At 46.4% G+C, this 24,863-nt stretch overlaps 1 protein-coding gene across 1 annotated transcript in view; it reads left to right on the top strand.

Annotated features, from left to right (window-relative positions):
• PDE8A (phosphodiesterase 8A) overlaps positions 1–24,863 on the top strand; it is a 120,094-nt gene that overhangs the window by 93,948 nt on the left and 1,283 nt on the right. Inside the window, exons 8-21 of the mRNA XM_066634731.1 lie at positions 373–510; positions 4,431–4,519; positions 5,073–5,124; positions 5,218–5,260; positions 8,387–8,464; positions 9,229–9,299; positions 10,276–10,440; positions 11,271–11,319; positions 12,913–13,048; positions 14,124–14,322; positions 15,974–16,191; positions 17,935–18,067; positions 21,055–21,222; positions 24,486–24,615. Coding sequence (XP_066490828.1) covers positions 373–510; positions 4,431–4,519; positions 5,073–5,124; positions 5,218–5,260; positions 8,387–8,464; positions 9,229–9,299; positions 10,276–10,440; positions 11,271–11,319; positions 12,913–13,048; positions 14,124–14,322; positions 15,974–16,191; positions 17,935–18,067; positions 21,055–21,222; positions 24,486–24,615 — 1,669 coding nt within the window. The remainder of the gene's footprint in view (positions 1–372; positions 511–4,430; positions 4,520–5,072; positions 5,125–5,217; positions 5,261–8,386; positions 8,465–9,228; positions 9,300–10,275; positions 10,441–11,270; positions 11,320–12,912; positions 13,049–14,123; positions 14,323–15,973; positions 16,192–17,934; positions 18,068–21,054; positions 21,223–24,485; positions 24,616–24,863) is intronic.

Below are 24,863 nucleotides of genomic sequence, written 5' to 3'. Positions count from 1 at the left end.
TTTATCTTTGGCTTCTGCAAAGATCAGGCATGAATGTTGTACATTACACTGATTTATGCTGTTGCTTTTGTGAGAATGGCTCATAGCTAATGCTGTATGGGAATTTATCTCACAGAGTATCTCTCATATCCTGCTCCCTACTGACCTGTTTACTTGTATTTCTTCACTACATTTCAATTATTAAGTGGTGGTGATGGGGAAGAAAGTAAATTGTTGCCTATTTTAGAAATTGTATGGAGGGAGAACTTATGTATGCACTTGAGTGATACATAGTAAAATTCAAAATTAAATCAATATGTAAGTGGGTCTTAATATTTTTCTGCCATTGTTAGTCTCACTGGAGCATCTCTTTTTGTTTGTTTAATTTCACAGTACGTAAATCCTGCTTTTGAAACCATGATGGGCTATCAGAAAGGTGAATTAATAGGAAAGGAACTAACAGAAGTGCCTACCAATGAAAAAAAAGCTGATTTCCTTGATACTATTAATTCTTGCATCAAGATAGAAAAAGTAAGTGACTCTTTAATTTTGCACACTTGTTTCCAGTGAACCAAGGGATAGCATATGGCCAGTGGTTCCCAAACTTACTGGGATCACAGCCCGCAGCCTCTTCTTCCCAGCTAAACACGGTGCCGTCATCTTGCATCTCACAAAATTGTGCGGGATCCAAGATATCAGTGCCCAAACCTCGCAAGATTTTGTGAGATCCAAGTTGGCGACACCGGAGAGAACAGGTAGGAGGGGCCACCAAAGACATCCTTAAGGCGTTGCGACCCACACTTTGGAAACCCCTGGTGTATGGCTCAGATGAACAGATGTAGGTTCAAATCCTTGCTCCATGAAGCTCACTGTATATATAACCTTGGTAAGTTCCTGACAGCTGAAGAGTTAGTGTGGTGTAATAGAGTGTGGCACTGTAAGGGACTTGGATTCAAATCCCTGCTCACCCAGAAAGATCACTTGGAAAGCTTTAGGAAATTACAATCTGTCAAGTTAACCTACTCTGCAGGGTTGTTGTGAAGATAAAATGCTGCCTTGAGCTCACTGGAGGATGGGTAGAAAACAAATGTGACAGAACGATCAGATCTTGTGCAATTTGGCTATGCATGGAAATGTGGTAGAGTTGCCACTATGCGTTTCTTGGCCTTTGGAGACCACTGTTTACAAACTGTTCTTCTCTATAACATACCTCTTGTACACGTATGTAGATATTTGTACTGATGAGAGTAGCGCTGCATACATCTGAAGAAACAAAGAGCTTCTGTTCACCTTTAGGGTGCTCTAGAACTCTTTCTTGTGCCTTATTTGTGTACTTAAATGTTAGTTCTGTATGTTAGTGTCTTTTCCTGCTTTAATTGTTACTCATGAGTGGAATGAGCATTTCCCAATAGCTCCTTGTGTGTATGTGTGTGTGTGTGTGTGTGTGTGTGTTTTAGAGGGCCAAGTGCTGAAACATGCACCCAAGTGTTCTTCAGAGCTAATGCAGCAACCATGTATTTTGCACTCAGGTGTAGTATCAGAAAATAAAAGTACCATGTTTGGAGTGGCACTTAGGGGCTGAGTTGCCACTTTCTTTCTGAATGCAGGAACATGGGCCTTTGAAAGCCCTTCTGCCTCTTTTAGAATGCTAGCAAAGGGCTAACAGCAGCCACTATGTCCTTATGTCCCTTTTCTGCCACTACTGCTCTGCAGCTTAGAGTCCTGACCTTACAGGCGAGGCTGGGGAGCTATCTAGCAGATTGTGGATCAAGCCCACCAAATAGCAAGAGTGGTATCTGGCTAAGGACCCATTTAGTGGCATAATGCACTGTCCTGGCACCCAGGGCAGTGACATCGTGATGTCACGTGACATCATTTCCAGGTTCTACCTGGAGGAGGAGGCATTGGTAGCTTCATGCACCCTGTTCCTTCTCCTGTAGAGGCTCCCCTTCAAGCCTCCGAAGGAGAAGGAATGAGGAGCAAAAAGCCACCAGCACCCCCTCCCGAGGAGAAACTGAGAGCCAACCGAGCTCTGTGGATGGGGGCACCACTGCTACTGCTTGCTGCCTGGTAAGTCTGTGCCTGGGCATCTTCTGCTCCAGATGTGGACGAGCTTGCTTTTGCTTATCCTTCTCTGTTTGGATGCAAGGCAAAGCACTCCAGCAAAGCCCCTTCAACCTCACCTGCCTGTAGAGCCTGCTGGTGGAAGGGATTCTGTTCCAGATGCCTACAAACCAAAGCTTTCAGAAGGAGATTAGAATGTATGTTCTCTTATTAGGAGGGAAACAAATGAATTAGCTTTTTGAGGCTTCTGGGGTGTGTTGTTGGGCCTGCACCAACTGAAAGTATCATCATTTTATGCCTGGCCACTTGACAGCATAACACTTCCAGCTTCCAGTATTGTCAGTGCTGGATGTTGTAGCTGCTCATTGAAGCCAGGATTGACTCTGCCATAGAGGTAAACTAGGAAACCGCCTAGGGCTCCTAAATTCAAGGAGCATTGTGGTGCTCAAGGCAGCGTATAATTTTGGACTCTCTTGCTGCTTTCACAGTCACTGGCTTTCCCTTGAAAACAGAAAGTGCTCCCAGAATGCTCTGCAGTGATACTTGGGTCTGTGGTTTGTTCTCTGTGAAAGTACGTAGCCTTGGGCAGAAAAAGAATTGAGGTAACCACGATGTTAGGAGATAACCTTCCAGGTGCTGAGGCCAAAAACCCACAGTGATTGGGCTGCTACTTTGATGAGGCCTCATATGTCACAGCAGGGACGTAACCCTCTGTGAGTCAGGTGTGATAATGAGGTGACGGTGAATGCGCTGTGAAGAAGTTGTTGATGCCAGTTGTTGATGCGATGTTTGGTGAAGCTGCGACACATGAATCACAAACACGACGTACATCTAAGCATTAATGCATCCAGAAGTCAGTGCAAGAGAAGGATGAGTCAGGGTGAATGCATCAAAGCCCTGATCTGGAAAAGATGTGCCTGGGTTGCCATTTGCATCTGGCTGAGAGCAGTGTCAGAATGCTCCCAGGAGTGTGTTCAAACATGTCAGAGGAACAAAGGCTAAACTGAGAGTGGTATTTGCTCTGCACCAAAGTGCCTTTGATTATAGTTCTGTTATACGACTGTGCTGCTAATGCTGTTTTGAGGCATTTGTTGTGTATCTTGTTTGTGTCGTCCAATAAGGAGCTCGAGCAGAATGCACAGATTTATCTTGCTTTCTCCTTGAAGTAGCCCTGTGCGGTAGCTTGGGCTGTCCAAGGGCACACCATAGGCCTCGTGACTGAGCTGAAAGCAGGCAAAATACCTGACCACAAACCCAAGTGTTTTCTTGTTGTATATCAGGCAGGGAGGAAGTTTCTGGAGAGTGGGGAAGACTGGTAATATTGAAAATGGAGTTTGTAACATCTGTGCATTGCAGACTAGACACAGAGCGAGTTTTGGACTCTGGGGCTTGGCTCACAATCCCATCTGCCATGGGGACAGGGCCAACCCAAGACCTCCTGACATCTGAGATAGCATGCCAAATGCTGTCCTACCATACCCACTGATGTGCCAGCCTCTGTTCCCCACACTCTCCAGTGATCTAGCTCAGCACTCCCCTCCCCTCCACATTTCTCCTTTCTCTCTGTCCCCCTTTTCCTTTTCCAGGCTAGGGAGTGGAAGGAAAAGGAGGACCAGTGGCAGCAAGTAGGATACAGAGATGGCGCCCCTCCCATTTGCCTGCCTGACGCAACTGCTTTGGTTAACCCCTGCTAACTGGTTAAGAGGCACTTTTTCAAGTGGGTGCTCCTCTTTTATTTAGCAGGGGGAGAGTAACTAGCCCACCTCACCCCAGCAGTGTCTTTTCTAGTGGCTGTCTGCTGGTGTTGCATCTTTTTAGATTGTGAGCCCTTTTGGGACAGGGAGCCATTAGATATTTGATTTTCTCTGTAAACTGCTTTGTGAGCTTTTTTGTTGAAAAGCGGTATATAAATACTATTGTTGTTGTTGGTTGGCCTCATGGATGGACCAGCCCTGCATGGGGGTGTTGTTGTTTCTAAAGCAAGGGTATCAAATTTAAGGCCCATGGGTCGAATGGGGCCTCTAGAAGCAATTTATCCAGCCCCCATTATAATTGGGCTGTCTCATATCTTGAAAATATGAACGAGATTTGCACAAATTTCTCTTCTATCATTTGCAGCTGATGAATTCCTATGTGAGAACAATGTGCTTCTTTCTGGCCATCATCTTCTTAATGATATCACTTTCTGCTTAATGAGGTCACTTCTGGCCCTTAGCAGGCACCATGACTGCTAACTATGGCAAAACAATTTTGACATCCCTGTTCTAGAACGTCGTCTTAAACATGATCAGCGTAACAAGCACACTCCTCTCCTCAAATTCACAATCTGAGACTGTCTGAGTGGTTAAGTTGAACCATTGTTCTTTATCTTTGAATTCCCACTACAGGAGTGGCAAGGAACATACTACACCAAAAAGAAGAATGGAGAGAGCATGCAACAAAATGTGAAGATAATACCTGTCATTGGACAGGGAGGGTAAGTGTGACACTAACACAGTCACAGGGTGGCTTAGTAGCAATACGGGTGTTTGAAACCTTGTCATATGTCATCATTGTCATAAGAATGGTAGCAATTTTTTATATATTGCAATCATTGTGCAGGGCACTTAATGAAATTTAACAGGACAACTCCCTGGCCCAGGAGGCTTAGAGCCTAGAAATTGGCCCAAGGAAGGCAAGAGAGGAAAAGGTGAATCATAGAAGCAGAGGTGTAAGGAGGGCAAGATGGGGTTTCATAAACATTTTCTTCAGTTTAGTTGTAGTGGGATGGGGGCTGAAGAATTGTGCTAAAGGTTTTGTGGTAAAGGTGGGTTTTAGGAAGATTTGAAGGAAGGGGGGGAGTCACAAGGCCACTCTGGGAGGCAGAAGGCTATATTTATAGAAGTCAATTTTAACCATATCTGCCCAGCCCACAGGTGGACACAGTTGATCCCTGCTGTTTTATATGCAACTTTGGGCAGAACTGGCCTGAAAGAATCACAGCTGAAGTTTATGATTATTTTCCATTGCTTGTTTTCTTTTCTCTACAGAAAAATTAGACACTATGTGTCACTTAGTAGACTGTGCAACGACAACAATAAGGTGAGCGGAACAGGCAGTGCACCTTACTTGTAGTAGTAAAATTCATTCCAGGGGAGTTCTGACTGCTTGTGTTTTTCTCCTGTTGATTTATAGGCTGAAAGGGTCTGTGAACGCGTTCAGGCGGAGTCGCAGACAGGTATGACGTGGCGCTTTTGGCTTAGGGAAACCTGCGTTTCAATCATTTAACCTAGGGGCACCTGCTGGCAGATGTGTGTGTATTTGTATAAAGATATATAAGCCTAACACGTTATTTATAAAAATTTATTTTATTTATTTTTGTACGTACGCACACACACATGCTTATTTATTTTAAAATATATACTTTTTTGCTCAAAGCAGTTCATAAAACTGATTAAGCCTAAGAAAAGTACCCAATGCAACTTAAGACTGGCATCCTAAGTAAACTTACTAGGAAGAGATTCAGCTGCATTTAACAATGTGACTAAACCACATAGGGTTGCACTGCACAACTGTTCAAGAGTTCACTTCTGCTTCACTTCTAGATTCTCCCCAGAGGAGGGGACACTTGTTGCTGTTGCTTCATGTGCCCCATTCCTTCTCCATGGAGGCTTGGGGCCTCCAGAGGGGAAGGAGCGGGCTGCGCAAAGCCACTAGCACCTCGTCCTCTGGAGAGAACCCAGAAGTGACTGCCTTGCGCCATTTGTGGCACAAGGCAGTCACTTGTGTGTTCTCCCTGGAGAAGGAAGTGCTGACGGCTTTTTGCACCCTGCTCCTTCTCCTCTGGAGGCTCCAGGCGTCCAGAGGGGAAAGAATGGGGTGCACAAAGCTGCTAGCGCCTCCTCCATAACTAGGGTGGAGCCTGGGGACAGATATACACAGAGCTCCTCAGACTCTGCCTTAGTTACAGCTCTGTGGCAGTATAGTCTCATTATCCCCATAGTGTAAGTGGCCTACGAATGCATGTAACAGCCTTATGTAAAATCAGATTTTTAGTCCAAATGGCCCTCCATCATTTCAAGTCAATTTTTTCCTGATTTTGCTACCTGAGATTTTTCTGTTAACTGGGGATGTCAAGAATTGAGGGCCCAATCCTATCCAACCTTCCAGCACTGATGCAGCCACAATGCAGCCTTGAGGTAAGAGGGGAAAAAAACACATTCCCTTACCTTAAGGAGGCCTCTGTGACTACTTCTCCACTGCAAGATGCAGCGCATGACCTGTTGGCATGGCTGCACCAGCGCTAGAAAGTTGGATAGGATTGGGCTGGAGTCTCCTGCATGCAAGTGTGTTCCCTGCTACTGCGGCCCCTGCCCTAAATGTTTCTTGAGTACAAATCCAACTCCATCTTTCCAAAAGACCTTGCAGCATCTGGGCTGTGTCTCATGGGTGCCTCAATTGGTGAAATCTGAAGTTTCCATCTAATCGCTCAAACCTTTAGGCACTGTGCTGACAGCATCCCTTCAGGCAAGGAGTAATGAACAGAGGTTCCCAGTGAAGAAATATAAGCACAGATTACACAGCACAGGAGAAGCAATAATATTTGGATAGCAATAAAATGGTTTTCCAGTGGGGAGACTAAATAAATGGAAAGTATCTGCACCAGGATAATGTGTTTCAAAACTGTCAGAAATCAAGGCAACCTTGACAGTTGCATTGGGGCATGTAGGAGCAGGCGATTCCCAATTGGCTTTTCACTTCTAAGAAGCAGCTGCTGGGACACCATCATAAATCTTGACTAAATACATCAAGGACAGAAGCTGCAATTTGGCATGGCTGAGATGGGCACTACAGAGGGTGTGTTTACTAGCCTTCTTCTGCAGCTGCTACAAGTGTTGGCTATTCCCAAGGCAGGCAAGGCCCCCCAGATGTTGGAGAGGCACTTCTGGTTTTCAGGCCTTGGAAAGCCTCTGGATGTCACCAGAATGCGGTTCCAATCACGTCCAGAGGTCAGATCAGTACTATACTGTGGGTGGAACCTGTGATAAATCAAATCCAGGGGTTCCGAATCCTTAGATAAAAAGGACCGGCCTGTATAGCTAATTGTCAGCAATTGAATTTGACACGCTAATTGATTTTAACATCAGGATGGCTATTTGGATTGTCCATTGCTTGTCAAAATGTCTTGAGCCAGCCCTATTTTTAAGAAGAGAAGAATTGAGAAAGAGGCAGAAAGGAGAAAATCCATGCTGTGTGTCTTACAGCTTCCCACAGCATGCCCAGAAGTGCCAGTCAGTGGCAGCTTGATGAGGGCTAAAAGGCAGGTGGAGCCAAGGAACTTTTTAATATAACACCTGCATTTTTGGCAGGATGAAGATCTGGAGGAAACAGGAGCCTCTTCATTCACTACCTCCCCATGGAGAGGGGACATGGGAGTGCACCCAGCTAGTCAGGCTCCTTGCACCTGCACAGATGCACCCTCCCAGTGTCCGTATGTTCAGTGCTTGTCTATAGGGGCAAATGTCAAATGCAGGGAGAATTTCTCCCTGTGATTTAGAACTCTGGCTCTCTCAGGTTCCAATTTGCAGGGTGATAAATACTCTCCACATTCAGTACTTGCCTGAAGGCACAGCCAGGAGGTGCATTGGTGCAGGGCCTGTGACTAGCTAGTATTTTCTTCTCAGTCAACACAGGGAAACAATGAATGAAAGGGTCTAAACAACGTAAAGAAAGTATGCTGTCATCCCTCATTCAAGCAATGGTGTCACATCAAAGCCAGTCAAGATGCACTTGACTAGTCCAGTGCAGGGCCAGCCTTAGGGCAATTTGATAATTTTGGCCAAACTGGACCCCACTTCTGGAGGGGCTCTGCCCTGGGGCAGTAAGCAAAGCACCCAACAGTTGGCACCTTGCTCTGCAGCTGATGTTCTGACATGGAATCCTCCATGCCAAAGCATTGTGAAGAGAGCACTGTGAGCTGAGAACTGCTATTAGACAGCCCATCCTCCTTGCCTGCCCCTGGGTCCAATTTGCTTGAAATCAGTCCCCCCACTGCACACACACCCTGGAAGCATTTGGCAGTGACAATGCTGCCAGGTGTCTCATCACTGCCACTCATCCTTGTAAGTAGAGGGCCTACGGGGGTGCCCCCCCTCCGAAAAATGTTTAGCATTGGGCCCCAGCTCCTAAGGCTGGCCCTGGTCCAGTGTCAATCAGTCTGGCTGAAATACTGTTTAAAACCAGCTTTCCTGAATCCAAGTCTGCCGCTGTAGCTGCTGGGTGACATGTTGTCACACTACACTTTTTTACCTTTCAAAATGGGAATGTCCATTCTCACAGTGATGTCACTTTCCTGCTTCCCCAGATATCCAAACATGCAGGCACAAAGACAGAAGGAAAGGCTCCTTAGATGTCCGATCCACCACTTCTCGGGGCAGTGATGGTATGTTTTATAATCATTCAACTATTGTAAAAATTCTGCTTTTTCCATGTTTGGTACCTGGCACATCCAGAGCCGAAGGTCTTCTTGCAGGGTGATGTCCTCCCCCTCTATGCTTGTGTTTCTTAAAATCCTGTGAAACATTTATCTCCTCACTTTGGAAATTGGAACATTTATGATGTCAGTTATAATATGGGAACGAGATCAAGTGGCGCAAGTCCAAATGGGCAATTTGAGTGTCTGATTCAAATGGCATGCAAAATTAAAGTGTTCTGGATGTATTATTCAACCACAGGAGGAAAAACCCAGAAAGAAAACGTCCAAAGGTGTCATAGAAAGCTAGTTTTTATTGTTTTAAGCCTGCCTGGTATTTTTCAAGCACCTATTCTTTTAAAAATTATTATTATTCCAAGGTTATACAATACAACCACCGTCACCACAAATTTCATCAGTTCTCTCTTCCTGTTTTCTTCCCCTGTGAACTAGTGCAATGGCCTTTTCCTGGATAAAATATTGAGCCATCTCGGCATAGACCAGTGATTCCCAAACTTACATGGGTCAGTGTATTCTTCCTGGCTGAGCCAGGTGCCGCCATCTCGTATCTCACAAAATCCTGCAAGATCCAAGATGGCAGCACCAAGTCTTGTGAGATTTAGGTGCTGCCATCTTGGATCTCGCAAGATCCAAGTTGGTGGCATTTGGGTGAATAGGTAGGAGGTGTGACCAGGGAATCCCACTCCTAATTCTATTCCATTTTATTGCCATAGGCAGTTCACAGAGAAGGCACTCTTCTATGGCCAGGATACATTCCATGACAATTGAAGCACCTATTACCAAGGTAAGGCACCGTGCTCGAGTTTCTTACAATTCAATGGCTATAATTTTCTGTGGTTGCAATTTGCAGAAGGTCAGCTATGTTTGTCTTTTACAGTTTAAAAAAGAAGTCTTGCTGCATCTTCTGTGGACTTGATCCCACTTTGTCAGTAGTCTATGAATACTTCTGCTTGAATAAATGTTAGCCTTTAGGTTCTGTTGTAACATGTTTTGTTATAATATTCTTATGAATTTGCATCATTCCCCTCGAAAAACTACCATTTTACATTTGAGTCTCTTGGAAAGGCTGGCTGCATCTCTGCAGCAATGGAGTTGTAGCCAACCAGCTGAACAACAGCTTCAAGCAGGGTTCTCCAAATATCCCCCCTTCTCCGGCGCCTTCTGGGGCCGTTTTCTGCCTCCCCAGACCTCCTGATGCAGCACACTGAATGCTATCCTCCCCGATCTTGTGATGTGCCAGCCTCTTCATTCCCCCCCAGAATTAGAAAAGAAAGAGGGGGACAGAGTAGAAGAGGGAAGAGAAGAAAGTGGTAGGCAGGAGTGTCAGATGTGGTATTCTGCAACTTTCTGCTCCAACACACTTCCTCTTCTCTACCTCCCTATTCCTTTTTCAGGGAAAGTTCAGCAAGTGGGGGAAGGAAAAGGGAGAGCAGTAGAAGTGAGTGGGTGAATGAAGATGGGTATCCCCCCTCTATTCATTTGCTGTATGAATCAACCTCATGGGTGGGTCAGTCTTGTATTCAATACATTTATATCCTGCCTTTTTTCCACATAGAACCAATCACTGGGCATAAGATTCTAGGCAGGTCTCCTGTCCAAAAACGGACCAGCTCATACCCATTTAGCTTTCTCAAAGTGTGCTGCATTATGTGTGTCTGACCCAACCCTGAGACTATGACCCTTTTATGACCTCTGATTTTGGCAAAAACTATACTTGATTTTTTTTTTTGCAATTGATGAGCTTGTTTCCTACAACCTAGGTAATCAATATAATCAATGCTGCACAAGAAAGCAGTCCCATGCCAGTTGCCGAAGCTCTCGACCGAGTTCTCGAGATTCTGAGGACAACGGAGTTATATTCCCCACAGCTTGGGACAAAGGATGAAGACCCTCATACAAATGACCTTGTGGGAGGTTTGATGACGGTAAGTACAAACTGGATCTTGATTCTACATTGCTGAGTCTTAATGAGAACCCGTATCAGTTTTAGATGATTAGATAAGCTCATCAATTACATTTGAATATGAATAACAACCACATTTCAGAAACAAAAAAAGCAAACATTATGCTCATGTGCACCTCGGAAAAAATCAACTTAAAGGAGCCTGAGGGGGGCATGATTGAGACATACAAAATTATGCAGGGGATGGATAAAGTGGATAGGGTCATGCTCTTTTCCCTCTCACACACCACCACTAGGTGTTTAGGGGACATCCACTAAAATTGAGTGTTGGGAGAGTTAGGACAGACAAAAGAAAATATTTCTTTACTCAATGTGTAATTAGTCTGTGGAATTCCTTGCCACAGGGTGTGGTGATGGCATCTGGCCTGGGTGCCTTTAAAAGGGGATTGGAAAAATTTCTGGATGAAAAGTCCATCACAAGTTACAAGCTTGATTTTAGAAGTAGGCTACCTCAGAATGCCAGATGCAAGGGAGGGCACCAGGATGCAGGTCTCTTGTTGTCCTGTTTGCTCCCTGAGGCATCTGGTGGGCCATGTGAGATACAGGAAGCTGGACTATATGGGCCTTTGTCCTGATCCAGCGAGGCTCTTCTTATCTTCTGAAGATCTGAAGCATAGCTGGGGTGGGGCAGCACAGTAAGTAGAGCAAGTGCCATTTGGCATAGCAGTTACCACTTATATAGTGCTTTGCAGAGCCTGCCATACTTACTGAGCCACCCCACCTCTAGCTACGCTTCTCCTAAAGACAAAAGGCCTTTCAGTTATATGTCTTCTTTCATTGATTTTCAAACAGGATGGTCTACGGAGGTTATCAGGAAATGAGTATCTGTTATCGGCAAAACGTAAGTTTTCTCATTGCCATTTTACTTATACCTGAAATATATATTTCAGCCTGGCTGGTACCTAGAAGAGGGCTTAAAAGTATAGGCCCTCTTTGTTCCTCTGATCCTCTTAAACCAGTGTTTCCCAACCTGGGGGTTGTAGTCTACTGGGGAACAGGAAATAAACTGCTACCCCCTTAAGGGGAGTGGCAGTGTGGGGTGATGTGTGGATGGGGGTGATGGCATCTCCATGATCTTGGTGTTGCCATGAAAAAAGTTTTTGTTTTTTGGGTTTTTTTTTACATACCTTGGTGTTGCTGTGGTCCTCTGGAGGATGCAGGGAGCCCACAGCCTCCTCTCCGGACCTCCCCATGCCTCAGAATGGCTTCCTAATGCGATTGCAACCTACTCCCGGTTTTGTGACAAAAACCGGAAGTGGGTCATTATGTTTTAGGAAGCCGTTCTGAGGCACAGTGAGGCCTGCAGAGGGGACTACTGCCTCCCTGCACCCTCCAGAGGGCCATAGTGGCCCTCAGCTATGTTTAAAAAAAAACCTTTTTCACAGGGGTGGCACAATCATGGAGGTGCTATCGTCACCATCGCCCCTCGCCTGCAAACACAGTGGTCCCAACCTTTGCGTAAACGTTGGGAACCATTGACTTAAGCAAAGTGGATCAGAGGGACAACGTTCTCCCTCAAGTCTGTTTATTTTTCACGTTTTTATACCGCCCTTCCTCCGAGGAGCTCAGGGTGATGTACCCGGAGATGTTCCTCATCTCCTTTTGTCCTCATAACTACCCTGTGAGGTACATGAGACTGAGAGATCCTGACTCAAGTCCCCACTCTGCCATGAAGCTTCCTGGACTGGACTAAGTCCTACTCCCAATCCACTACACCAGTGTTTCTCAAACTGTGGGTCGGGACCCACTAGGTGGGTTGCGAACCAATTTCAGGTGGGTCCCCATTCATTTCAATATTTTATATTTAATAGATTAGACTTGGTACTACCATGGTATGTGACTGCATTTGGGGAAATGTTACAGACCTGTACTTTTAACAAGCTACTATGAATATTCTTTTAACAATGATAGTCAATGGGAGTTACTCGTGGGTAAGTGTGGGTAGGATTGTTAAAAATTTTCCTGGTTGATGATGTCACTTCCAGTCATGACATCACTTCCGGTGGGTCCTGACAGATTCTCATTCTAAAAAGTGGGTCCTGGTGCTAAATGTGTGAGAACCACTGCACTATACCATTCTGGCCTCCTGCCTTTTCCCACTGGCCAACCAGATGCCTCTAATCAGGTAGTGGGAGTACAGGGTCAAAGCCTACCCATGTGTGGGAAGAGGACATGTTCTGCATCTCTCCTTCTCCTATCTGATCCCCCAACACAATTCAAAGGGGGCTTTCCTGTAAATTGGGGTCCCAAGTTATACTAGAAAGTGACTTTCTGCTATTTAGTTTTTTTGATAAAGGGTCATTAAGTGCTTCTTCTGCATACAGTTATCCTAAATATGCTAAATTATAAGAAACAAACAAAAAAAGAATTTACTGATGTGTAAGTTTGGTAATTGTCCAAATATTATATATTTTTCTCTCCCTATGTATTACAGAAACTCATCAGGTTACAGGTAGTTTAATATCACCAATCTCTCTTAATGACATACCACCCCGGATAGCACAAGCAATGGAAAATGAAGAATACTGGGATTTTAACATCTTTGAATTGGAAGCCGCAACTCATAAAAGGTGTGTTAGCAAAAAGCAGCAGATGCTGAAGACCTCGATGTAGGTGTCATGGTGATAAGTTTTATTTGTAGCAAGTGCTCTTAGGGTATATTTTACCTGGCTGTGGAACTAGCCAACCTTCTGGTCACCTGTTGAGAATGGTAATCATCATAATCATCAACTCAGGGCAAGTGAGAATTAAATATTTAGAACAGCTTATTCTTCTTTTAGATTACTAATATGGGTGTTTGGGAAGGGGCCCTACCTTAGTGACAAAATGTAATTGTGATCCTGGCTCCTGTTCTGTCTGGGACCAGGACCAAAAAATGCTACCCCCCCCATACTGCCCCACCCCTATCAAGTGCATCCAGAGGCCTTCTGAGTGCTGGAGAGGCTGCCTGTGGCCCCCCCCCGGCTCCCAGAAGGCCTCCTAAATCCTCTGGAGGGCCTTCTGGTGGCCTCAGAGGGCCTTCTGGGGTCCGCAGGTGGGTGCAGACGGCCTCCCAGCTCTCAAAAGGCTTTGGAAAGGCCTGTAAAAAAATGGGCAGTGGGGAGTGGGGTTGTGTGCCCCCCCCAGGTGGCTAGGATATCAGATAGGGTTCAGTCCTACTTGGAGATGCCAGGTTTTGTATCTGAGACATTCCACTTGCAAGGCATGCACGTTACTGTGCCCTGCCCAGAGATAGCTCAGGATACTTTGGTCCTGAGGCAGAAACTGCAACTGGCATCCTGACCCCCCCCCCCCCCCGATGAATGAGAGTATAAGAAACGAAAGAATGAACCACAAGCCAACCTTCAGAGTCTGCCATCTGGTGCCAGCCACTTCATGCCTGAAGATAGGATAGACCCAGGCAGAATTCTAGGGACCAGATGTTGTGTTTTACTTGTGCACCCTGTTGCCTGCTGTGCTGCACTAAAAGTTCTGTTTATCTGGTAAGTACAATATCAAGGCCAAGAGGAGAGCTGTCCTTAACCTTGACATTTCTACACTAACAGCAATACTCGTCTGTAATTATTATTTTTTCAAATTCTTATTTTGCATCCAGTGCCATTGCTTTGGAAAAAAAAAAAAATGGTTTTCTGTCTCTCGCTCCAGGCCTTTGGTTTATCTCGGTCTCAAAATGTTTGCTCGCTTTGGAATCTGTGAGTTCCTCAACTGCTCGGAATCCACTCTGAGGTCGTGGCTGCAAGTCATTGAGGCCAATTATCACTCATCCAACTCCTATCACAACTCCACGCACTCTGCTGATGTGCTACACGCCACTGCCTATTTCCTTTCTAAAGAAAGGGTAAAAGTAAGTACAGCTTCTCCAAGAGAGAAGGGAGAAAGGAGTCTGTGGTTTAGTCCTGGCTCTGTACACTGCTCATAAGCCTTGGCTTTCCTTCTCCATCTGCTCAGAAGTACTGGAAGTTATCAGCTTATTTAGAACAAGCGGGGCTGTCTGAACCCAGCAATTCCTGGCTTCTTCCAAACAAGCCAGGATATGAAACTGGGATTCCGTCAATTGCAGTGTTTCTCAACCAGTGGCACGGGTACCACCAGTGGTACTTGCAGTGGTGTCTGGTGGTACTTGCAGGACCCATGGACACCTGCCACCAGACAGCGAGACCAGGAACATGATGCAACGAACAGTAGTAGGAGGCTCGGCTTGGTGGGCAGAGCTCCAAAGCATGTTGCCCCCTGCCCCCCCCCCGAGCCTCTTACTGGTGTTTGTTACATCTCATCTGGGCTCCCAACCCAGAAGTAGCTGGCAATGATGTCAACCCAGAAGTAACTGGCAATGATGTCATTGCTTCTGTTGGTACTTCAAATAGGTGAACCATGTGAAATGGTACGGTGGAGGACAAACTTTGAGAAACACTGGGCTGTTGAAACCTAGTATTTACATTAAACAAACCAATACACAACCATTCAATCCGTGCACTGCCTAGTTTCACACTTCCTCCATTGCACCTCTTCAGTCTGTAGAGGAGATCTTGCTGAAAGGCAGTCCTACCATCCTTGGTCTACCAACAAAGCTGTTGAGGAGAGTCATGAGATAATACAGGGACCTTCTCAGCAGAAGCACGGAGATGGACTTGTTGGTATAAGCAATGGTAAATCAGATTGAACAAACCACTACATGTACCAGACAATATGTGGTACAATTGGGGGGGGGGCGACTTTAATACTTCTAGACCAGAGGTTCCCAAATGCGCATTGTGATGCCCTGGGATGTCTCAATGCGTGTTTGGGGGTATCGCTGGAACCATGCTGGCTGAGCCACTCATCAGCGTATGACCCTTTGAAGCACTTTGGAAAGGTGTGGAGCAACAATCTGGGCTGCCTGCGGAGCCACAGAAGGGCCCACCTGCCCTTCCTGTCTGTTTTACTGTTTTTGAGCTATTTTTCTAGGCTCAAATCAGGAAGTAAGTGTCAATGGTGTCAGCACATTATGTGTCATTGGCACTTACTTCCTGGTCTGGAGCTCAACAGGGGCATCGCTGGCTGAGTAAGTTTGGGAAGTGCTGCTCTAGATCATGCCTTAAATGTTATTTCAGGATCCTTAAATATCCATCTCCTCAGGGCTATCCTGTTCATGAGACTACCCAAGGCACTTGCTTCTGGCAGCAGTTTGACATGGATACCTACCTTCACTGCTCCTCTTCCTCCTCCTGCTTCCTGGATTAAAAAAGGAAGAGAACAAAGTGGAAGAGAAAGCATGGAGAAGAGGAGAATGGTGGACTAGAGTGTCACACTCTAGCCAACTGCTACTCTCCTTTCTTCCATATGTTCTCTTCTGCCCCCATTCTTCTCTTCCTTTGTGAATTCAGGGAGCAGGAGGACTTGGAGATGGACTTGGAGAGAACTTGGAGGACTTGTGCTGGCAGACATTCTGGTAAATATGGGGGATGACATTTGGCATGGCATCTGAAAGTCTATCTTCTTCTTCTGCTTTCTCCCAGCAAACTTTGGATCCTATTGATGAAGTTGCTGCTCTGATCGCTGCCACCGTTCATGATGTGGACCATCCAGGTCGAACAAATTCCTTCCTGTGCAACGCAGGAAGTGAGCTCGCCATTTTGTACAACGACACTGCAGTGCTGGAGAGCCATCATGCTGCTTTGGCCTTCCAGATCACTACGCGGGATGATAAATGCAATATTTTTAAAAACATGGAGCGGTGAGTCTTGAGTTTCTGCAAAACTAAAGCTACAGCTTCTGCACATGTTGAAACAAGATTTTATGGAGGTTGTTACATTAGAACATAAGAAGAGCCCTGATGGATCAGGTCAAAGGGGGCCCATCTAGTCCAGCATCTGTTGTTCCACAGTGGTCCACCAGCTACCTCTGGGAAGCCCATAAGCAGGCACTAAAGCCATTCTTCTCTCCCACCGTTACTCTCTTGCAAACCGGTAGCCAGAGGCACATTGCCTCTGATCCAATAGCAGGTCAAGGGGATGGCCGGGGCCCTTGGTACCAGGCTGCAGGAGGGTGTTGGGGGGAGGGGCAGTGGCATGCAGAGAGGAGACTGAGGCAATGTGCTCCCCCTCCACAGTGCTCTGGGCGTTTCAGGCTTGTTGTGGGGGGGGAGGGATGCACAGCGCTCATTGCTGGAATCAGTGAAACTGAAATGGAGCTGTTCCAGAAGTTGGGGGTATGTCTGGTGCAGGGTGGGAGTGTTGTGATGATATGAGGGGATGATGTTTCCACATCTCCACATCGTCCACCCCGAAGAGCTAGGAGGCTCCTGAATGCCACTGCTCTGATCCTGGAGGCAGCATGTGGCCATCTCTCCAGACTGGCAGAATGGGCAGCAAAATGGCAGATGCGCTTCAATATCAGTAAGTGTAAAGTCATGCACATTGGGGCAAAAAATCAAAACTTTAGATATAGGCTGGTGGGTTCTGAGCTGTCTGTGACAGATCAGGAGAGAGATCTTGGGGTGGCGGTGGACAGGTCGATGAAAGTGTCAACCCAATGTGCGGCAGCAGTGACGAAGGCCAATTCTATGCTTGGGATCATTAGAAAAGGTATTGAGAACAGAACGGCTAATATTATAATGCTGTTGTACAAATCGATGGTAAGGCCACACCTGGAGTATTGTGTCCTTCCTTATGAGGAAAGGCTACGGCGTTTGGGCATCTTCAGCCTAGGAAAGAGGCGCCTGAGGGGGGACGTACAAAATTATGCACGGGACGGACAGAGTGGATAGAGAGATGCTCTTTACACTCTCACATAACACCAGAACCAGGAGACATCCACTAAAATTGAGTGTTGGGAGAGTTAGGATAGACAAAAGAAAATATTTCTTTACTCAGCGTGTGGTTGGTCTGTGGAACTCCTTGCCACAGGATGTGGTGCTGGCGTCTGGCCTGGACGCCTTTAAAAGGGGATTGGACAAGTTTCTGGAGGAAAAATCCATTACAGGGTACAAGCCATGATGTGTATGTGCAACCTCCTGATTTTAGAAATGGGCTATGTCAGAATGCCAGATGCAAGGGAGGACACCAGGATGCAGGTCTCTTGTTATCTGGTGTGTTCCCTGGGGCATTTGGTGGGCTGCTGTGAGATACGGGAAGCTGGACTAGATGGGCCTATGGCCTGATCCAGTGGGGCTGTTCTTATGTTCTTATCATAACAAGTAGCCAGCAATATACTTGTCCTGAAGAAATGCCATGAGGAATGTGCTAAATGGCTGCCAATATTATTGCTATTTTTTTTAATTGTGTAGAGGCGGTGGACCTGAGGTGGTTTCAGGCAATGTTTCAGGTCACACTATCGCTGGCCATAGTAAATAGTAAAGAGGTGCATATATATATTTTTTTAAATAAATTCCACACACGCAAATTTTGCCAGACAGTTTGCCCGAGCCAACAGATGGCTGTTGGTGAGTCAGCATTTCCCCTTTGCCTTCTCTCCGCAGGAACGAATACCGAACCCTCCGGCAAGCCATTATTGACATGGTCCTGGCCACAGAGATGACCAAGCACTTTGAGCACGTCAACAAGTTTGTCAACAGCATCAATAAGCCTTTGGCAGCCCTTGAAGAGAATGGGGTGAGCGAAGCAAGGGGAAAGCAGCCCATGGGCTAAGCAGAAAAGGAGCAAAAGCTGTTGGTGGGAGGTCATTTATTCAGGAAATGTGTTGTTGATTTCAAGCAGGGTGCAGAATAAAATCCTGGAGGAGAATTTCTCTCCTCCATAAATCTTTATGGACTTCCTATTCCAGAGGGATATCACACCAAGAGCTGGAACTGCTTTCTGCTGAAAGCAGCAGAACTGCTTTCTGCTGAAACTGCTTTCTGTTGAGTCAGACCGTCTTACTCAGTATCGCATGCTCTGACGGGCAGTGTCTCTCCAGGGTTTCAGAGAGGATTATTTCCCAGTCCTACCTGGCAATACCAGGATCTGAACCTGGGACCTTCTGCATTTAAGTGGATGCTCTGCTACTAGCCCATAAAGGATGAATTAGATTCAAATCTTACATTTTAATCTCAAAAACTCATCTTTCTGGCAGTGTGCGCAAGACTGAATCATTACTGCAGGCTTTTTGTTTGTTATGTTTCGTTTATGAGCTGCTGTGAGTGCGAGATCTGGGTTCAAATTCCCACTCAGTCACAAAACCAGCACCTGTTGACCTTGGGCTAGTCATGCTCCCCCAGCTCAACCTCAGTGACATGCTGAATGGGGGACAAGGGGATGGGGAGGCCTTCAAAGCACTGGATTCTGTTTGAACAGGCACTTGGCATCTCCCAGTTGCCACTTTTCAATTGGTTTTGTTATGGTGAAACCATTTGCCTGCTGCGGAAAGCAGTTTTTTGCTCCTTGTAATTAAAGGATGACTTTTGCTGCCTAAAGAGAAAATGCTGGGAATTGGGATTCCGGTCTCTTTGCTGGTCCCTTAATGCATTGTTTACTTTATACAAAGTGGATTGAAGGTTTCCTCTGAGTGAGCCGCCCTTTGTACAGGCCAGTGCAAGTGATGGCTGTTTTTTGCACTCTTCACAAAGGACTTCTTTGAGCTTCCTTTGAAATCTTTCCATTTATTCAAACAAGAAGTTGGCCCTGGCCCAAGCATTTTGAAGTTGGCAAAAGCCCCCGCTCGTTCTTGCGTTGGTCATCCCAGCAGTTGGTCCTTGGTGAACAATGGGAATCCCATTGAGACATCATTTGAAAGGACAATCAAATGATGAAGCCAAGCGGATAACTTTGGACTCCAGATTGGATGTCTGGGTTCTGCCACGTACGGGATCAAAGTGTTTTCTATGCTGTAATTAATCAAGAGTCGCTGCCAGGGGTGGCCCATCCACGAGGCGAACTGAAGCGGTTGCCTCAGGAAGCAGATAGATGGGGGCGCCCGTCTCTGTCCACCTACTTGCCTCCACTTCTCCTCCCTTCCAATCCTGGGATCGGAAAAGGACAAGCAGGACAGAGAAGAAGGAGAGGTGTGGAGGGGAGTGCTGAGATAGGACATTAGAGAGTGGGAGAAGCACAGGCTGGCACATCATTGGGTACAGGGAGCAGCATTTGGCATGCTGCCTCAGGTGTCAAGAGATCTTGTAGTGACCCTGGTTGCTGACTTTCTTGGTCCCCAATTCATTATCACCACTTAAAATCACGCTTTCTCCATACACATGGATAGGAAAGAGCACTGGTGGGAAAAACCACCTTTTAACCACTCCAAAAACTTGCTTAGAATTGCATCATTGAAGTAGGTGCAGGGATAGCTAACTTCCATTAACTGTCTTGAGTATATCTGTAGAAGTGTCAGATCCAAACACATACTACATTAAATATGTCTCAAAGTAATGTGCTTAGGAGTGGCCCCCTCTCTTCCTAAGGAAAGTGCAGCTGGGGGACCCAGCCTGGATCAGGGCCATAGCTTATGGGGGGGGGGCTTTTTCCCCTTGCACCATTTTCCTTCCTTAATTCCCCTGCTGAAGCTGGTATTTGCCTCCAGAGTTGCTGTTTGTTGCAAATAGCAGCTTCGGGAGAGATGCTGTTATGCAAAAAAAGAAAAAGGACACAACAGGAAAGGGTTAACCTCTTCCTCCCAGCGCATCAGGGTCCCAGCCCAGATTGCTCCCTCCCACACACACACACACACACACAGCTGCATTTTCTCTAGCAAGAAAGCAAGTAAGCACATGCTGCTTTAAAACATAAGATGCTGTTTTCAAGCATATTTAGGCTGCAATCTTATACACACTTTCCTGGGAGTAAGTACCATAGAACACAGTGGAACTTACTTCTGAGTAGACATGCATAGGATTACACCCTTAAGGTAATGTGTAGTTTTGGTTCTTAGCCTGTTGCAAGAATTATTAAGAATAGCCCTGCAGTGCCATGAAGATGAACAGATTTATTGTGAGCTGCTGTTCTGCACATCAGGTACCTGGTTATCCTTCATGTGCAATGCCTATGCACATATCCATATATGGGTATAGGGAAATACTTGCAAATAATGGATCTCAAGGGCCCAAAAGGTACATTTTGCCTTCCCATGTATTTCTTGCATGTCATGGCATCTGTTTTGTTTCCCTCTACCCATGTATGTATATTTGAGCATGTGCATGTACTGTACATATGTTCCTGCCAAGTGGGGATAAACACTTTGTGCATCTGATGAAGCCAGCAGAAGCCAGGCCAGTGTCTTTATTTTTAGCACACCTGTCATAACAAGGCACTGTGCATGGATCAAAAGAAACTTCACAAGGTTATTGTCGCAATTATTTACTATTTGTTGTTGTAAACATGGTAGGGCTCATGTTTCATGGCTCATGGTGAAAGCTCCATCTGCCTGTCTCTAAGCCATTCTGCAGCCATTCTGCAATCCAGTACACAACCTTCCTGGGAGTAAGGCTCATTGGACACAATGGGACTTACTTTTGAGTAGACACGCATAGGCTTGTGCTGCGAATCTGTTAGTTTTTAAGGTGCCATCTGGCTTACGTCTCTGTCTGTCTGTGTGCACACATCAACCCATCTATAAGTTCGTGTGCAGCTAATGACGATACTTGCTTGTCACTGTTTCATTTGCTCAGAGTACCAACGGAGATGGCGATTCTGTCAAAAACGTCCTCACCTCTCCGGAGAATCGGATCCTGATCAAACGGATGCTGATTAAATGTGCGGATGTTTCCAATCCGTGTCGGCCCCTGGAGCAGTGCATTGAGTGGGCAGGTCGCATCTCTGAGGAATATTTTGCACAGGTAGGCATGCTGGGAGGGGGGGAAGGCAGGAGAGATTTCAACTGATTTGCCTAGAAAGAAAAAAACATGCGCGTGCAATGAGGTTAGCACTTTTCCTCTCCTTGTCTCTTAAAAATGTGAGTCGGGAATGAAGGGGAGGCAGGTGCATGATAAACACGTGTTTTAAACCTATGCCTCCTTTCTCAGTCTCACTAGGCCTCTGAGCCTAGTAGATTAGGTGTGGCCCAAAGTTAATCAAAGAACTAGGGTTGTTTAATCCAATCCTCTTCAGTCCAAGCCCACTTTGCGCATGTTGGTCTCGCATCTGAATCACACTCCAGCAGCTTTCTTCTTGTTTTGGTAATATCTGCCAGCATTTGCCTCCGAGGTCAGCAGGATGTATTCCAAACATGCCAATGCTTTGGGCATGACCAACATCGTGGCATCGACCATGTGTTTGTTTTTCCTTCAGGCTCTGAGAAAGAGCCTTCAGTTAGATGAAGCGTGTATTCCCCCCCCCCTCCCCAAAAGCTTATTGAAGAGAAAGTACTACGCGGTATCATTTGACTGCGGCAATCCAAGAATTCATTTGGAAAGTGAATCGGACAAATGTGTACATAAGAAAGCAGCAACTGTTACCCTGCACATGCCCGATCTCGTCTGATCTTGGAAGCTAAGCATGGTCAGCTTGGTTAGTACTTGGATAGGAGACCGCCTGGGAATACCGGCTGCTGTAGGCTTATACCATAGTCTTTCGAGACTGAAGGTTGCCAACCATTTGTACATAAGAAAAATCCAGGAAGTTGGAAAATGCTCTTCTGTATTCATTTTGTTCTGAGTGTATTTGTGATTAGAACCTGCAAATGCCATTTGCCATTTATCTTGCCATTCCTTTTAGCAGTTGGCTACATGCAGTGATTACCAGTTCTGGCAGCACAGGTGATGGTGCTGCTGTGAGCAGCTGGAAGCCATGCGCCACTCCACCCCACAAATGCCCTGGGAATAATGCTGTGCATAGTGTCTCTGCCTTTTTTATTTTTACTTAAATGGCCATGGGGCAGGGCCAATAAAGAACAGGATCCCAAGTGGCACAGGGGGAGGCCCTCATTTAATTTAAGCCCACCTGGTATATATTACGAAGACCTGGTTGGACAGGGGGGGAGGAGTTAGTCTCTCCGAACTTTGTCCACCAGGTTTCCAGGTGTTGCAGCAGCCATGATTGCAGGGACGGGGAGGGGGAGTTGCAATGGTCTATCATGAGTCCATCTCCCTTACCAGCTGCCCTGTTCAGCAGTTTGCTGGGTTCGAGTGCCTGCATGTTGAAGGCCTGGAGCGCTGTCTGGAGGCAGTGAGGCTCTGGATAGGGGCTAACAAGCTGAAATTAAATCCAGATGACAGAGGTTCTCCTGGTTCGGAAATCCTCGATGCAGGTGCTGGACTGCAGTGCTGGCTTGCACTGAATGGGAGCTTCACTCCCCCTGAAGGAGCAGGTCTGCAGCTTGGGGGTCCACCTGGACTCGCAGCTGCTCCTGGATTCCCAGGTGGCAGCTGTGGCTAGGGGGGCCTTCGCTCAGCTTCGGCTGGTGCGCCAGCTGCGGCCATACTTGGATCGTGCAAACCTGGCCACGGTGATCCATGCCACTGTGACATCAAGGTTAGATTATTGTAACGCGCTCTATGTGGGGCTGCCCTTGAAGATGGTTTGGAAACTGCAACTAGTGCAGAATGCGGCCGCCCATGTAGTTACTGGTGGTAGGCGGTTTGACTCTGTCAGTCCGCTTCTCCAGGGGCTGCATTGGCTGCCCGTTCGTTTCCAGGCCCAATTCAAGGTGCTGGTTTTGACCTTTAAAGCCCTATATTGCTCTGGACCAGGATATCTTAGAGATCGCCTACTTCCGTACAATCCGGCTCGTCCTCTTAGGTCATCAGTGAAGGCCTTTTTACAAGTGCTGCCGCCTAGGGAGGTACATGCGGCAGTGGCAAGAAATAGGGCCTTCTCAGTAGTGGCACCAACGCTATGGAATTCCCTTCCCCTTGACTTAAGAACTGCTCCCTCTCTTGAAACTTTTCGGCGAGGCCTGAAGGCCCTTGTGTTTAGACAAGCCTTCTGAGTTCCCAGCCTTTTTAAACATCTTTTCAACATCTTTTAATATCTTTTTAAATACCTGGTTACAGGCCTGATTCTTTTATGATTTGCTGCTCTATGCTCTTTTTACCTGACTACTTTTTTTAACTGACTACTGTTTTTATGATATGTTGTTAAAATGCTTTTATCTGTTTTTAAATTATGTTTTTAAATTTGTTTTAACCTTGTTGTAAGCCGCCTTGAGTCCCTCCAGGGAGAAAGGCGGGGTAGAAATAAAGTTAATAATAATAATTATAACCCTTTCCTCTTGCACCACAATCCTGTATAAAGTTTTGCCCCCAATGCTACTCTTGGCCACAAGAGGAAAGCTTCCATTGGGCATTTTTGTTGGGATGGTTGTGCAACTAAAAAGGGTAAAATAACACTTTTGAGCATGCCACAGTTCTGGTCACCCCTCCCACACAAAGGGCCCAATCCAGTGGGCCTCCAGTGCCAGTGCTGAGCTCCAGTGCCAATGCTGGCTGTCATAAACATGCTATAAAGCACTTTTACGGTGCTCTGTGAGGAGGGTGTGCTGGTGCCAGGCCTGCACCAGTTAGTACTGGGCCCAGTGCTGGACAGAGGTCACCACAGGAGCAACCAGAGGAAAGTCACACCACCAGACATTGCTGCAGATTTTTGGGGTGAGGAGCAGGCATTCTGGGGTGGAGGGAGTGCGGGGCAGGGGGAGGAACAGGCCCAGGAGGGGGTTGGGAGCAACTGAGCCCTGCTACACCAGATCCTATCGTTCATGTTGGGCTGAAAAGCCCAACACAGGTGTTCCCTTGTCTGCGCTGGCAAAATGGCCAGCAGGCACAGCTTAGAAAGGTTCACATGAACAAATGGACACAGCTTAGAAAGGTTTTTTTATTTGTTCACATTTTTATACCGCCCTTCCTCCAAAAGAGCTCAGAGCGGTTTACACATCTGCTCCTCCCCTCCTTCTTGCCCTCACAACAACCCTGTGAGGTAGGTGAGGCTGAGAGAAAGTGACTGGCCCAAGGTCACCCAGGAAGCTTTGTGGCTGAGGGGAGATTTGAACCTGGATCATCCAGGGCTAAGTCCACCTCCCAAACCACTACACCAGGTTCACATGAACAGATGAGAGCCATTAAAATAAAAGGACAAAATGATCAACATGAAATTATTTTGTTTTCAGACGGATGAAGAAAAGAGACAAGGTTTACCTGTGGTGATGCCGGTTTTTGACAGAAATACTTGTAGTATCCCCAAATCTCAAATTTCGTTCATTGATTATTTCATCACCGACATGTTCGATGCTTGGGACGGTAAGCAATTTCCTGTCTCCTTAAGGCTGATCAACAGGCAAGGGGTTAGTCCATAGTAGGCTTTAATGAGGGAGGTTTCTTTCTTCTTTCAAGAGGCTAGACCTGGTGGCCTTTAGATCCATTTAAAGGGTGGTCTGTTCCTGGACCCCTCATGCATACCCATTCTGTGGATGCAGAGGGCCCACAAAGGATGCTACTGGAAGCGCCTTCTAGTCATGTCCAAGAGGTGTTCTGAGGCCCAGGGAGGC

The sequence above is a fragment of the Tiliqua scincoides genome, chromosome 8 (genome assembly GCF_035046505.1).
Source record: "Tiliqua scincoides isolate rTilSci1 chromosome 8, rTilSci1.hap2, whole genome shotgun sequence".
Classification (NCBI taxonomy): domain Eukaryota; kingdom Metazoa; phylum Chordata; class Lepidosauria; order Squamata; family Scincidae; genus Tiliqua; species Tiliqua scincoides.
The sequence above is the reverse complement of the archived record's forward strand: the minus strand, read 5'-3'. Positions and strand labels throughout refer to the sequence as shown.